This window comes from Pan paniscus, chromosome 9 (assembly GCF_029289425.2).
Source record: "Pan paniscus chromosome 9, NHGRI_mPanPan1-v2.0_pri, whole genome shotgun sequence".
Taxonomy (NCBI): domain Eukaryota; kingdom Metazoa; phylum Chordata; class Mammalia; order Primates; family Hominidae; genus Pan; species Pan paniscus.
In genome coordinates, this window is record NC_073258.2 from 13,213,988 (window position 1) to 13,229,654 (window position 15,667).

Consider the following 15,667-nt stretch of genomic DNA (forward strand, 5'->3'; position numbering starts at 1 on the left):
ACCTGTAATCCCAGCTACTCGGGAGGCTGAGGCAGGATAATCACTTAAACCCGGAGGCGGAGGTTGCGGTGAGCCGAGATGGCACCATTGCACTCTAACCTGGGCAACAAGAGCAAAACTCTGTCTCTTAAACAAAAAAGGAAGAAAAAAAACATTTTTTTAAAAAAAGACTTCACATAGATCAGCTAATGGTCCTGCTTCAGATTTTTTAATTTGTATAAGGAAAATAGATGTGCTGAGTTTTTTAATATAGTACTTACATTCATGTTTCTCTAAACCTGAAATGTTCTAGGCAGTGTTCTGACTTACTGAGCCAGGCCCAGTACCATGTGGCCCGGGCACGCAAACAAGATGAAGAAGAGCGGGAGCTGCGGGCCAAGCAAGAGCAAGAAAAGGAGCTGTTAAGGCAGAAACTTCTTAAAGAACAGGTATCTTGTATTTTCCAGTTATACTGGAATTAATGAATTATGTGCATGCATACACTTTGTATGTTTAAAAAAAAAGTCCTCTGCCAGGCGTGGTGGCTGACACCTCTAATCCCAACACTTTGGGAGGATGAGGTGGGTGGAGGGCGGATCACTTGAGGTCAGGAGTTCGAGACCAGCCTGGCCAACATGGTGAAACCCCGTCTCTACTAAAAATACAAAAATTAGCCAGGAGTGGTGGCATGCACCTGTAATCCCAGCTACTCGGGGAGCTGAGGCAAGAGAATCACTTGAAGCTGGGAGGCCAAGGTTGTAGTGAGCCGAGATTGCACCACTGTACTCCAGTCTAGGCAACAGAGTGAGACTCCATCTCAAAAGAAAAAAAAAATCCTCTGCTTAGGATGGTAGCCATTAATTTTTCATCATAAGAAAATTTGCAGTGGGGTTTCTTTTCTACCATTTTTCCTCATAGGAAGAGAAACGTCTCAGAGAAAAGGAAGAGCAAAAGAAACTTTTGGAACAGCGGGCCCAGTATGTGGAGAAGACCAAAAATATTCTTATGTTTACTGGTGAGACTGAAGCAACAAAAGAGAAGAAAAGAGGTGGTGGTGGTGGACGGGTAAGATATAATTCCTGCTAGCACAAGTGACCTCATTCTCTGTCTTTTGGCTTTGAGAAATGAGGATAATTGGTTAAATTCCTTCTGTACTTACTAGTTTTGACTTCCTCTTTTGTTAAGAGACAGTCTTCTAACACAGAGAATGATTTAAATGGTATCCAGTATTTAGCAATGCATTCCAAGGTTTGCTAAGTGTATTTTACCTTGTAGTTATCTTTTAAATAGTTGATTTTTGCAAAGTTTTAACCAGTTGAGACTTTCGTCTCAATTAGAAGTCTTTAAAATATGGGCCTAGCCAAGAACCTCTTCCACGTGGCTTAGTAAAAGATCCTTCATTTGGGCCGGGCACAGTGGCTCATGCTTATAATCCTAGCACTTTGGGAGGCCGAGGTGGGCAGATCACTTGAGGTCAGGAGTTTGAGACCAGCTTGGCCAACATGGTCCATGTCTCTACTAAAAAGTACAGAAATTAGCCAGGTGTAGTGATGTATGCCTGTAGTCCCAGCTACTCGGGAGGCTGAGGCACGAGAATCACTTGAACCCAAGAGGCAGAGGTTGCAGTGAGCCGAGATTGCCCCACTGCACTCTCGCCTGGGCAAAAGAGTGAGACTTCATCTCAAAAAAAAAAAAAAAAAAAAAAATCCTTCATTGTCAAATGACAATGGATATGGCCCCTTTCTGTACCTTAGCATTCTAACCACATTCCACCAACACAGGAAATAACTGACTATAGTCTTGTTTGGATTTTAGCGTTCTAAGAAGGGAGGAGAGTTTGATGAATTTGTCAATGATGACACTGATGATGACCTACCTATATCCAAAAAGAAGAAGAGAAGAAAGGGTAGTGGCAGTGAACAAGAAGGTGAAGATGAGGAGGGTGGTGAGAGAAAGAAGAAAAAGAGGAGAAGGTAATGTCATCATTAATGTGTTTTAAGTAACCTCATAAAAGTGGTGAAAGACCTTTTACCTTCTGAATCTTTTGATGTTTAGAATTTATGAACACTTGATCCAAACAGTGAAGCTTTTTGTGCCCCCACTTCCTACTTTAATCCTAAGATAGACCCCAGTACAAAATCCACTGAGTACCTGGGATTTCCATACATCTCTACAGCTTTCCTTCTAAGAGCTGCAAGTTAGTCATAATTGCCTTTCTTGTGTCTCTAAATATTTATTGGAAAACATGTGATTTAGAATAAGACCTGGATTGTGTCCACACTAACTGTGCATGTGCAATCTTGGAAAAATCACTAAGCCTCAGTTTCCTCTCTGTCGGTGGTAACAGCAATGCCTACCTCATGGTTTTTGCTCAATGCATAAGATGTGAATGTGTGTAAAAGCGCCTTTAAAACCACCCAGTGTTCTCTGCTGTTAAGATCAAGGATGCCCTACCTATTTCTCATGCGGAGGTGCCTCCTAAGCTACTTTGTCCCTCTCTTGTTGTGCTATCCTGTCCCCAGGAACCTCCATTCAGTTATCTTACCTAGACTGCCCTTCCCAACCCTTGGCCGACTATATTTGGGAAAGAACCTGCTACTACATTAAGACACAGACTTGTGGAATTGAAGCTGTGGTGAGGATATTAGTAGCAGGCCTGGAATCAATAGTTGGGAAAGAAGGAAGAGGAAGGGAAGGACGTTGAAGTCTGGAGACTGGGTCTTTTCTCATCTTCTCTGTCACTCTACCAAGTGCAAGATTCAAATGCAAATTAATGAGAGCTCAGCAGTGACTAATCAGCAGACATTGCATAAATACATAGTTTTTACATTTCTGAGCCACGTGCAGCAAGAGTAAGTTATGTCCCCTGCCCTTGAGGAGTGTACAGTATGATTGAGGACAGCACCCATATAGAAGAGGATTCTGAATGAATAATAATTTAATGGCAAAGTAGTCTGGAACTTTATAGGTAGGCTCTTGACAAACTCTCTCTTGGTGTTCACTATTTAAGACATCCAAAGGGAGAAGAAGGATCTGATGATGATGAAACAGAAAATGGCCCCAAACCGAAAAAACGACGTCCACCAAAAGCAGAGAAGAAAAAGGCTGTAAGTTTATAGTACTGTGTTTTTCTGTCCCCTAGTAGATGTGAAAGATTGCAGTACACTAGAATACATTCTTTCCTTGCATCTTTCTCAAGCACAAATGCTTGTTTTCAAAGTTCATCAGTGGCTGTTTGATTGTATCATTGTAATGCAAACCCAATTTAACAAGATGGCCTAATGTAAGAGTCTTGACTAATCTATTATGTTTGACATTCTTTAGCCCAAGCCAGAACGTCTGCCTCCATCAATGAAGGGAAAAATAAAATCCAAAGCCATAATTTCATCAAGTGATGACTCTTCGGATGAGGATAAACTTAAAATTGCTGATGAAGGGTAGGATATTTTCTCTTTGTAAATTCTTCTCATGATGTAGATAAATCAAAAGTGATTACTAATCAGCCTGTCTGTACTAGGAAAAATATACTTGTCTTTCTTTTTATTTATAAATAATAAGAGGGGTGGGGACAGACTTGAAAATTGGAGGAAATAGATAGCTGGGGGTGTTGCTGTGCCGAAATGGCTTCTCCCCAGCTTCTTAGAATCTGAGAGCTGGAAGGAACTTGAACCTGTCATTTTGTCCTACTACATCTTTCCTCTCAAATAAGAAAAGCTTTTTTGAAGTCTCATTTCTTCATGGATGTTAGCTGAAATTTCCTAGATGACATCCTTCTAAATGAAATGTATCATTTTGCTGCCCTACTGTTGACACACTAAAAGTGTTACAGATAGCCAGGTCCTGGTCATATGGAGGTAGGCTATTTCTTTTTATTATTTATTTATTTATTTATTTATCTATCTATTTTTGAGACGGAGTTTCGCTCTTGTTGCCCAGGCTGGAGTGCAATGGCAATCTTGGCTTACCGCAACCTCCACCTTCCGGGTTCAAGCGATTCTCCTGCCTCAGTCTCCCAAGTAGCTGGGATTACAGGCATGTGCCACCATGCCCAGCTAATTTTGTATTTTTAGTAGAGATGGGGTTTCTCCGTGTTGAGAGAGGCTATTTCTTGACTGTTTTCTCCCCCGTTGTGCGGTGGTAAGTCAACAGTACCTGCTCCGTGGAGGACTTATCCTAGACTCCTTCCACAAGACCCCTTTAGTTCATGGCCCACCCAGTGAAGCAATACTTGATTTTATTTGTCCTAAACTTGCTCCTCAAGCTCAAGTTGTCCCCCATTTGGATTTCTCAACCAGGTCTCTTAATACTGTACTACACTGTGTTCTTCTGTAGCCATCATTTTCATTTATTCATTCAACAGACATTTGAACATCCAGTGTGTGAGATAGTGTAAGTGCTGGGAATACAGAGAGAAAAGATAGGCCCATAAATTCTCCAAGGAATTTCTGCTTCAGAGGCAGTGGAAAAGAACAGATAAACCAAAACCATGTTGTAGGCTGGGTGCAGTGGCTCACACCTGTAATCCCAGCACTTTGAGAGGCCAACGTGGGCGGATCACTTGAGGCCAGGAGTTTGAGACCAGCCTGGCTAACATGGCAAAACCCCATCCCTACTAAAAATACAAAAATTAACCAGGCATGGTGGCGTGTGCCTGTAATCCCAGCTACTAGGGAGGCTGAGGGACAAGAATCGCTTGAAACCAGGAGGCAGAGGTTGAAGTGAGCTGAGATGGCACCACTGCACTCCAGTCTGGGCGACAGAATGAGACTCTTGTGAAAAAAAAAAAAAAAAAAGCTCACATTATAGTTGGATTAATGTATCATGTAAATTTGCATTATTGTTCTCCAGGAACCATACCTAGTCTTGAGTTTGGGTGGTGGTAGGAGTTGTAAGAGATGTTTTTTTCTAAAAGAAAGGGTGTTTGAGTTGAGTCTTAGAAGAATTGGGATTCCTGAGGCAGAGGTTAGCATGTTGAGGAGGCTAAGGCTTCTGGTGGGGATTGGACTCATAGGGAGGTAATCTATAAAGAACCAGTTCTGGCCAGGTGAGGTGGCTCACGCCTATAATCCCAGCACTTTGGGAGGCTGAGGCAGGAGGATCACTTGAGGCCAGAAGTTTGAGACTAGCCTGGGCAGCACAGTGAGACTAGCCTGGGCAGCAAGTGAGACAGAAATTTTATAAAAACAAAATAAACAAAAACAAAAAAGATTTGCAGTTCCCTTTTTCTCTGAAGGCACCGGCTGACACATCTGGATTGTTTTTCCGTAAAGCACTGTTTAGCCCTTGTCCCCATAGTGTTACCCAGGTCTGTTTAGAGACATGCATGATCAGTGTAATGAAATACGTGGTTTTCAAAGACTGAGCACTATTAAATGTGTTGGCAGAAAGGTCCATTGTGAGAGGCTGAGCTGCTGCCAAATCTGTACCTGAGGTCAAGGCCAAGTTTGTTTGAGCCACTTGCATCAGTTAAGCTTTGTCCTGACCATCATAAAGTGTGTTTGCTTATTTGGCAAGATGGAATGGAGTGAATTGGATCCCAGGGAAGACCCACAGGTCTTTAATATGTATACAGAAAGAGAGTAATATATTTCACCTCCCTCACCGTTCCTAGACCGAACTCTGTGGGATTCAGTATTCCTTTATTGGAATATCTGTCATGAAAACCAGAACTAAGGAATGTGCCAGAGAAGTGTGCCTGCTCCAAAGGAGCGGTCACCGTGGTTAAGGGAATGTTCTTTCCTCAGAGCCTCCAGGAAGCCAAGACTCTGAGGGTGCTGCCACCATTCTAAGCATAAGCATGACTTCCCCTTTCCTTTCACTTATCAACTGACAAGTAGAGGGGAGAGCTTGGGAGCAAAGGGAAATAAACCAAAGGGCCCCTTTAGCCCCAGTTCCCTATCTTGAGCAAGTCTGGTCATGGTGGAGGGGACTTAGTGCAGTAGCAAATCTTAGGACAGGAATAATGACCTCACTCTTCAGGTACCTGTTAGCACCGATGGCAATAGGACAGGGAAATGTCCTTTGAAACCCTTTTCTGCCTTTGGAAAAGGGTTAATTCTTCAAAGTCTTCAAGCCAGTTGAGATCCTGGATTTCACCTTTGTTGCTGTTAATTTGTGTACAGAGATAAACAAATGTATCCCTTCCTTTTCATAATTTTATATATGAAATTGGGAAATGCTTCATTCTGATGAAAAGTGTCCAGTGAGTCACCATCCCTGTTTATATTTTGACTTATAGCTAAAGTGCCTTATCTTTTTTTCCTTTTTAAACGTTTTTGAGTTGTGAAATATATCACATTTACAGAATAGTACACAAAACAAGTATCACAGAATGATACCTGTGTAACCACTATTTAGGTCAAGAAATAGAATATTAAATGCCCTTCTGTTTTAAAAGCACATTGTCTGCTCATCAAGGCCCCAGTTAGCCAGAATCCTCAGCTTCTAACCAATGATCATCTTTGCCAGACATCCCAGGAACAGCAACAGCAACAGTGACTCAGACGAGGACGAACAACGAAAGAAACGTGCCTCATCAGAGAGTGATTCCGATGAGAACCAGAACAAGTCTGGCAGCGAGGCCGGCAGTCCCCGGAGGCCACGAAGACAGCGGTCAGATCAGGACTCAGACAGTGACCAGCCATCCAGAAAGAGAAGGCCCTCCGGTTCTGAGCAGTCTGACAATGAATCTGTGCAGTCAGGGAGAAGCCACTCAGGAGTTTCTGAGAACGACTCTCGCCCAGCTTCTCCAAGTGCCGAATCAGATCACGAATCGGAGAGAGGATCTGATAATGAGGGTTCTGGCCAAGGCTCTGGAAATGAATCGGAACCAGAGGGATCCAACAATGAGGCCTCAGATAGAGGCTCAGAACATGGGTCAGATGATAGTGACTAGGTTTTATTTCATCAATAAGCTTCATCTCTGGAGGAAACTTTTTTAATATATGAAAGCTGTGATAAACATGTTTCAGATGTTTAGTCAATTGTGAAATTTTTCTTAAGGCAATTTTCTTTTTTATCAGTTTGTATATTACTAAGCCCCAAGAGACATTTCCTGTGCTAGAGTCCAATATTTGAGTCTCTCGTGCAAATGAGACTATTCTTTGTGGTACAATTCCACCTATCATATGTGAAAACTGCAGTAAAAATAAACCCAGATGCTAAATCATTCCTACAAAGGTTTGACTGAAACTGTGGCAGATGTCTCATCTTCTTTATATGTTAAGCAGCATACTCTTCTGATTTTTATTGCAATCTTTTACCAAGTGGTGCACAAACTTGGTATTGATGTCTTTATTCCATTTTGAGTTTAGATTGAGAATATTTTTATTTTCTGAAGGCAGAGATATCTACTGTATAATTGCACCAAAGTACATTTGAAAGGAAGGTTTTCAATAGTGTAATACTGCAGCGATGTAGATAAAATCACAAATGTATAATTTGTTAGGTTGAATAGGGTGTGGAAAATGCTTTTCTGTTAGTAGAATGCAAAAACCTACCTAAGCCACATGATAATAAAATTCTTTTACCAACTTTCATGGGTAACTTCGTGTCTTTTTTTGTTCGATATATTTGTGCATGGCAGTGTAGCATAAATTATGCAAATATTTGAAAAATCCTACATTAAGCCTCAAGACTTTTATAATTCTTACAGATTCGTGGAGTGTTTATTTTAAAGATGCAAGAAAACTAAGGTACCAGCATGTATTTTTATTTTCAGTAATTCAGTAATTAACACTAATATTTTTATGTAGTGGTTTGTAAGAGCTTTAATTATTGTAGTCAACAAGTATTATTAAATGTGCTATATTAGCCATTGAGGTGAGAATGCAGAGATAAAGTTCCCTTCTTGTCTTCAAAAATTGAGTAAAGATAAATTTGTTGTTCCTGTGGTGTGAGAAATAGGGTGATGATGTTTGCACAGGTTGTGGGAGCAAAAAGGAGGTTGGAAGAAGCAGTGAAGACAAGGTTTCTTGAAGGACAGGAGTCCTGAGATGACTCAGCCTGAGCCAGGGCTCCTGCCTATACCTCAGGATCAGCCTCCCATTTCTTAGTGGAGTTGGTGTCGGCAGGAACAGGCCTCATAGATAATGGGCCTAGTGCAGTGGCTCGTGCCTGTAATCCCAACATTTTGGGAGGCTAAGGCAGGAGGATCGCTTGAGGCCAGGAGTTTGAGACCCTCCCTGAGCAACCTAGCAAGGCCCCATCTCTACAGAAAATTTTAAAAATTAGCCAGGCGCTGTGGTACACACCTATAGTCCCAGCTACTTGGGAGGCTGAGGCAAGAGGACTGCTTGAGCCCAGGAGCTCTAGGTTACAGTGAGCCGTGATTGTACCACTGCACTCCAGCGTGGGCAGCAGAGCTGAGAGCAGAGATACTGGAACCCAGGAGTCCAGGACTGGAATCTCACTTCATGACACTAACCAACCATGTGACTTTGGGCAAGTTACTTCCCCTATATAGGCCACGTGCCTCATCTAAATCAAACCATTTCTCCACTGTTAATCTTTGAAAGCCTCAATTCAATGTCACAATTAGAGAATAAGACTTGCATTGACTTTGATGTTCATTTGGAACTAGACCAAGCACCACAACCATAAAATTAGAGCTATTTAATTAAAAAATAAATTTTGTTGAAATTTACACAAGAAAAACCATTCTGAATCTGAAGCTTTAAACCCCTTCCCTACTGAAATTACTTAACAGTCTTTTTAAGCAGACTATCCCGTTATAGCAAGACTATATACCCAACTCAGGAATGTTGTGAGGATGATGAGTTAAGGTAGGTTAAGTGATGAATGCATTGTAAATTCCCAATAAAATTATGCATGTGATTGAATTGGCTCTGAACGTTTGGCACTGTTCATCAAGCTTGGCTCGTTTAGCCTAAGTGGGGACTAGGTCAGTTACTCTTTCACAGGTCATCCTTTAAAAAATTCTTCCTAGTTCCCTTTGAGAAAAATATTTTGAATCTCCAGGAAATGTGACTTTCCTGGAGCTTTTAAAGTATCCCTTGTTTTGGTTCCACTAATGAACAATTTCCATCCCTGGGAGTGTCATCAGCCAAAAGAGGCAAGAAAGACCTTTTAAAGGATAATAATATCATCTCGAACTGGAATTTGGAGCCTATGATCACTGCAACTTTTGTCGTAGGGGTAGTTTCTGATGCTCTGGTCTTTTGGGTGTGCTGGGAAGTATGGGTTGGTGGCAATGCTTCCTGTAATGGCATTATGGGCCCAGGAAAGGGAATATGCTACAGGCAAATCAAATGCATCTAGACCTCAGTGCATCCTCCGATTTGGGGCCGGGCAAATCAGACTGCAGCTAGAGTCAGAGATTCTCACTTTGGATCAGCCCCTAATGATAGGAAGGCTGCCCTGGCTCCTAGTTTGACTCTGACACTCGGTGTGACAAAATGCTTCACTTTTCAGCCTCAGTATCCCTATCTATAAAATGAGGTTGTTTATGATCCTTTTAACATTCTGGGGGCTTTCTAGATTATTTTATTCATTTATTTATTTATGTATTTATTTTTGAGATGGAGTCTCGCTCTGATGCCCAGGCTGGAGTTCAGTGGTATGAGCTTGGCTTACTGCAACCTCCACCTAACTGGGTTCAAGCGATTCTCCTGCCTCAGCCTCCCGAGTAGCTGGGATTACAGGCGCTGGTCACCATGCCTGGCTAATTTCTGTATTTTTAGTAGAGACAGGGTTTCGCCATGCAGGCCAGGCCGGTTTTGAACTCCTGACCTCAGGCGATCCGCCCAGCTCGGCCTCAAAGTGCCGGGATTGCAGACGTGAGCCACCGTGCCCAGCCCAAATGATTTTAAATACAGTGTCTCTACCTCAACTGCATTTTTAACTTGAGGTGTTTCTAGTAATTGAAAATCTTGTCTGCTATTTTAAGCCTAATTTCTTATAGATACAGATATATTTGCTTACGAAATATATTTATTTGGGCCAGGTGTAGTGGCTCGTGCCAGTAATCCTAGCACTTTGGGAGGCTGAGGTAGGAGGATTACTCGAGGCCAGGGGTTCAAGACCAGCCTGGGCAATAGAGTGAGACCCTGTCTCATTAAAAAAAAAAATTTTTTTTCTTGAGACTTAGTTTTACTCTTGTTGCCCAGGCTGGAGTGCAATGGCGCTATCTCGGCTCACCGCAACCTCCCTCTCCCGGGTTCAAGTGATTCTCCTGCCTCAGCTTCCCAAATAGCTGGGATTACAGGCATGTGCCACCACTCCTGGCTAATTTTGTATTTTTAGTAGAGACAGGGTTTCTCCATGTTGGTCAGCTTGGTCTCGAACTCCCGACCTCAGGTGATCCACCTGCCTCGGCCTCCCAAAGTGCTGGGATTACAGGCGTGAGCCACCGCACCCAGCAAAAACAATTTAAAAATTTGTTTGAAGGAAGTATATTTATTTGGCTCTTGTCTTTTGCTGCTTTTTGTTTTGTTTTGTTTTTGTTTTTTTGAGACAGAGTCTCGCTCTGTCACCCAGGCTGGAGTGCAGTGGCACGATCTTGGCTCACCAACCTCCACCTCCCGGGTTAAAGTGATTCTCCTGCCTCAGCCTCCTGAGTAGCTGGGACTACAGGCACATGCCACCATGCCCAGCTGATTTTTGTGTTTTTAGTAGAGACGGGATTTCACCATGTTGACCAAGCTGGTCTTGAACTCCTGACCTCATGTAATCCACCTGTCTCGGCCTCCCATAGTGCTGGGATTACAGACGTGAGCCACTGTGCCCATCCCCTTTTGCTGTTCTTTATTCTGCTTTATAGCAGAGGTATTTTGATAACATTTTTTCATTTTTAAAACAGTGAGTTTTGGAAAATATCTCAATTTTTGTGCATATGCCTTGATATAGCTGATCAATTCTGGATTGCCACTACTCTAACACTCTGAGGGCAAGTATATTTGTTCATGAAGTCCACAGCTAAATAGTGAAGAGAACACTTATTAGCAAGGCATGTGGGGCTGGCTTTTCAGGTATCTTCTGCAGAAGTCACTCAAGTTGTGAATTTACCTTCTTTTTAATTCTGTCTCCTAAACAGACCTCGATCCAGTGGGTTCCCCAGAGTGTTTTCCAGGACATGCTAGTTCCAAAAGATACTCCTTAAAAAAGAGTTCTGTAGTCAAGTAAGTTATGAAAATGCTATAGCAGTTAGGAAGTTTTGGTGACAATTCACAGAAAACTCTGTTTCAAACTGATTTAGCAAGAAGGAAAGACTGGGCACAGTGGCTCACACCTGTAATCCCAGCACTTTGGGAGGCTGAAGCGGGTGGATCACCTGATCTCAGGAGTTCGAGACCAGCCTGGCCAACATGGTGAAACTCCATCTCTACTAAAAATACAAAAATTAGCAGGGCGTAGTGGCACACCCCTGTAATCCCAGCTACTCGGGAGGCTGAGGCATGAGAATCACTTGAACCCAGGGGACAGGTTGCAATGAGCCGAGATTGCACCACTGTTCTCTACCCTGGGCAACAGAGTGAGATTCTGTCTCAAAAAAAAAAAAAAAAAAAAACAGGAAAGATAATTGTATCCTATAACTGGACATCCGGGGGGATTGCTGAAAGGAAGCTACAGTTCAATCAGAAGTTTCAGTATTATGAAAGACTCAGTTTTATTCATTCTTTTTATCATGCATATAGAAGAGTATATGATGTGATAAATATAAATTAATACCTGTATATCCCTTCTAGAGCCCTTTCCTGTGTGCCTCCTGTGTGCCCTTTCCCAGTTGCACACCTCTCCTTTCCCATATATGCTATGTTCGAGCAAAGTGTTTAAACCTGTCTGGGAGTTTAGCCCCTTCTGAGGATGTAGGTCATAATTTGAACATTGCTATCATTGTGCTTTACCGTAGAAAGTGAGGTGTCAGGCTCCTTGCCTCTGCCCTGCGTGACCCCTTAGTGTTGATTGAAATGATCTATTTATCCCCACCAGACCATGAACTTGAGGACAGAGCTTATAGTGTTTCCATCTATTTCCAGGGGCCAATCATAAAGCCTGGCAAGAAGTAGATGCTAATTTATATTTTGAATATAAATTTAAAACTGAATTAACTAAACGTGGAGGTTGTGGCAAGGATTGGACTCTGCTCTGAGGCCTCTGCAGCTCCATCCTGCTCTTCTAGAATGTGTTTTAGCAAATGCATTTTGTGGGAGTCAGGTTTCCACTTGAACTCAGTGGTAGCATGTGGCATAAGTCCAGGTCCCCTTCACAAACGCAGCCACAGCAGATGCACTGCCAGACTCTCCACGTGGCTGGAAACGGTCAGGCTGCTGTTTCTTACAAACCGTCCTTATGCCCACCAGCTTTTGTTCTCATATTGATAATTGTGAAGGCATTGAATGTCCGTCAAACTACTCAAAGATCACTACTCTTGAGCATAAACTCAATAAATGAACATGTAGGTTTGTCTTTAGTCCCAGACAGGGTGGAATGTCTGTGATATTATCTTCTCCAGAGGGGGATCAATGCCAAAACCTTTGTTCTCTTCTGAACTGCTTTGTTCTTTGAAACAATACTGTTTTGATCTCCCATGGGAGCCGCTGCTCCGATTTCCTTAACTGAAAAGAAGTGGCGACTTCAATTCCTGCCTTAGCCCGCTGCGGATTGTCCTGGTCTGCATGTGTGTGCCTGTGCCTAGGTGCAGACACGCTCCTTACTTATCTCACTTCCTGCTGCTTCCAGCTTGGAGTGGCAGCTAAAGCAATTAGGCCAAGGAGGTGGGAGAAGGGAGCATCAATATATTCCTTGGCCAGAAGCAACTGTGAGGAGCAAATGCTGGGGCTAGTTTCATGGATTTAAAACCTTGCTTCCACAGCCTGCAACCTTCTTGTTGGTTCTAGCTGAACTCTGGCATGGGAACCATGCACCTCCTTCTTTTTCATGGTTTATAGAAATTTCAGAACTCGGGTTCCCACCCTTTTGATCCTCCAGGAAGACTCGGGACCCTCCCTTCTGGAATCTCACATTGCAAACAGCTGATCTTGTTCTAAACCCCTATTCAAGGCAGCTTGGAAGTTCTCAGTAGTCACATGAGCTGACGGTGTGCTCCCCATGACAGCTGTGGTGTGGCTGGTAGGTCCTTGTCCCTGTGGCAGGGATGACAAATGCCTTATAGTTATTTGACTCTAGGCAATGGGGTTGGAGCATGAGGAAAGGGTTGGCCTTTGCAAAGAGCTGAGTCCCTTCATCCACAAAAAAGGAAATCATGTGTCAGTGCAATTATTAGCAAGTCAGTAGCTTAGATGGTAGGAAGATTTAGGGGATGGAGTTGCTTCTCAATGAGGTAGAAGCTGAGGCCCAGAGTCACCGTGGCTGGGAAGGCAGTACAGTCCTTGGTGGTCAGCAATGGGGCCTGGGCGGATTAGGGTGGATATCAGGGCTCGTCAGATTTTAATGGGCTAATCACCTACAGATTCTGATTCAGTGGGTCAGGAGTGAGACCAGACATTCTGCATTTCTAACCGGCTTTCAGGTGAAACGAATCCAAAGACTACACTTTGAGCCCGGGAGGTTGTATAGCATTACAAATGTGCCCTTTCTGGGAGAACACCCTCAACTTTTCTTTCATTGAGGCTTAAAAGCCTGACAAAGCAATTTCAGCAGGTAGGGGTGGGGTGTGGAGAAGCGGATATTACCAGGGGCAGGAGGAGTGAGTGAGAGGAGGCTCAGGGAGGAGACGATGTGAACAGCTCTTGTGAAGAGTGGGCAGGTGAGCATGCCGGGGAGGTGGTGAAGTCCGATGGCACAAATTTTAAAGGACCTGGGCCTTCAGAAGAAAGAGGTGGACAGAAAGCAGAGTGGACACTGGCCATGCCAAGGCCACTGGGCATGAGACGCAAGGCAGCAGGGGAAGTGATGATGTCACAGGACAGCCAGGTTTCCTTTAGAGCAAGAAGATGAAGAACTGTCCAGAGAAGATATTGAGGATGTGGGAAATTTGCTGCTGATAGACCGTGAGGCCCAGAGGGTGTGGAGGAAGGGTTGGGGAGGGGGGAGAGGGGGGGAGAGGGAGGGAGAATGGAGGCACATTAGCAGGTGTATGGAGAAGTTCAGCGTGAGGTCCAGGTCCATACTGGGGCCCCTGGACTTCCCGTGGGCGAGGCAGGGCTGAAGCAGGCTGGGAAAACAGGTAACCAGTTCCAACTGCACAGAGTAGGGCCTTTGGGGATGCTCTTTCCTGCACTCGGGTGATGCACTGATGCTGTTTTTGGAGGCATGAGGGAGGGGCAGTAGAACTTCAGGAGAGGCGTCACTCCTGGGACAGGAAGCTGGGGTGCCCCACTCCAGGGCCCAGGTGTCTCAGCCATGGAGTGGAAGCCCCATGCACGCGACCTTGTCTCTCCAGGGCATGTTGTTATGGATGCTGCCTTTTTAGAGCAATGTGGTCAGACAATGCTGTCCCCACGCACTGGTGACTTGGTGGTTACAGCTCAGCATTTCCAAAGATAAAGCAATAGTTGTGGGTTTTTTTGTTTGTTTGTTTTTTGAGACGGAGTCTCACTCTGTTGCCCAGGCTGGAGTGCAATGGCATGCTCTTGGCTCACTCAACCTCTGCCTCCTGGGTTCAAGCGATCCTCCTGCCTCGGCCTCCTGAGTAGCTGGGATTACAGGCACACGCCACAATGCCCAGCTAATTTTTTGTATTTTTAGTAGAAACGGGATTTCACCATGTTGGCCAGGCTAGTCTCAGACTCCTGACCTCAGGTGATCCACCTGCCTCGGCCTCCCTAAGTGCTGGGATTACAGGTGTGAGCCACCACGCCTGGCCAATAGCTGTGTCTTGAGCTTCAAATATCATAGATGCCTGAGTATAAGGTGTCCTGAATATAACGTGACCCCATGCCCACTGTAAAGGTTCTCTGTCTGCCCAAAAGATTTTTCACTAACTTAAACTTACAAACTTTGGGGATGTAGATGAAATAGTTCAATGTCTACTAATAATACTTATTAAATTTAAAATGTGTTTAAATCACACATTCATAAAATGTTGAGAACAATTGCTTTCCTCCATTCATATTCCATACAATAATTTCACTCAAATTTATCACAGAATCTTTGTCCATTGTACTTGAGCCACTTTCGGAATCATCTAACAGTTTTCAGGAGAACGTTGCCTTCCCACCCATCGTGTTGTTTGAGGTCCAGGCTTGAGAGTCCACGGCTCTGTGGCTGAATGTGTTGTCCTGAGCTGCCAGCACTCCTCTGCATCGCATTAGAACAACAACTGGCCTTCCCATTTGTCCCGTAGGCGGCTTTTCCCATCTTCATTTGATGTACTGCTCTTTCTTTTTTGTGTGAGAGAGGTTCTCGCTCTGTCAGCCAGCCTGGGGTGCAATAGTCAGATCATTGCTTACTGCAGCTTCGACCTCCTAGGCTCAAGCAATCCTCCTGCCTCCCCTCCCTACCAGCTAGGACTACAGGAATACAGCATTGTGCCTGGCTAATTTTTAAAATTTTTGGAGAGACAGGGTCTCACCGTGTTGCCCAGGCTGGTCTCAAACCCCTGGCTTCAAGTGATTCTCCTGCCTCAGCCTCCCAAAGCAGTGAGATTTCAGGCATGAGCCACTGTGCCCAGGCTAATGTACCACTTTTTAAAGCAATCTTTAAAATGCTTGTTTATAACTTTTGCAAACTCTTGAGATTTTACAACCGTGTCCCCAGGAATAACAAT

The 15,667-nt window shown here is 43.8% G+C and overlaps 1 protein-coding gene across 1 annotated transcript in view; it reads left to right on the plus strand.

Moving 5' to 3' along the window:
• Window positions 1–7,515, plus strand: part of CTR9 (CTR9 homolog, Paf1/RNA polymerase II complex component) — a 49,385-nt gene extending 41,870 nt beyond the window's left edge. The window contains exons 21-26 of the mRNA XM_003818160.4: window positions 293–428; window positions 898–1,044; window positions 1,795–1,952; window positions 2,990–3,086; window positions 3,304–3,416; window positions 6,448–7,515. Coding sequence (XP_003818208.1) covers window positions 293–428; window positions 898–1,044; window positions 1,795–1,952; window positions 2,990–3,086; window positions 3,304–3,416; window positions 6,448–6,874 — 1,078 coding nt within the window. The 3' untranslated portion in view covers window positions 6,875–7,515. The remainder of the gene's footprint in view (window positions 1–292; window positions 429–897; window positions 1,045–1,794; window positions 1,953–2,989; window positions 3,087–3,303; window positions 3,417–6,447) is intronic.
• Window positions 7,516–15,667: the final 8,152 nt, after the last annotated feature.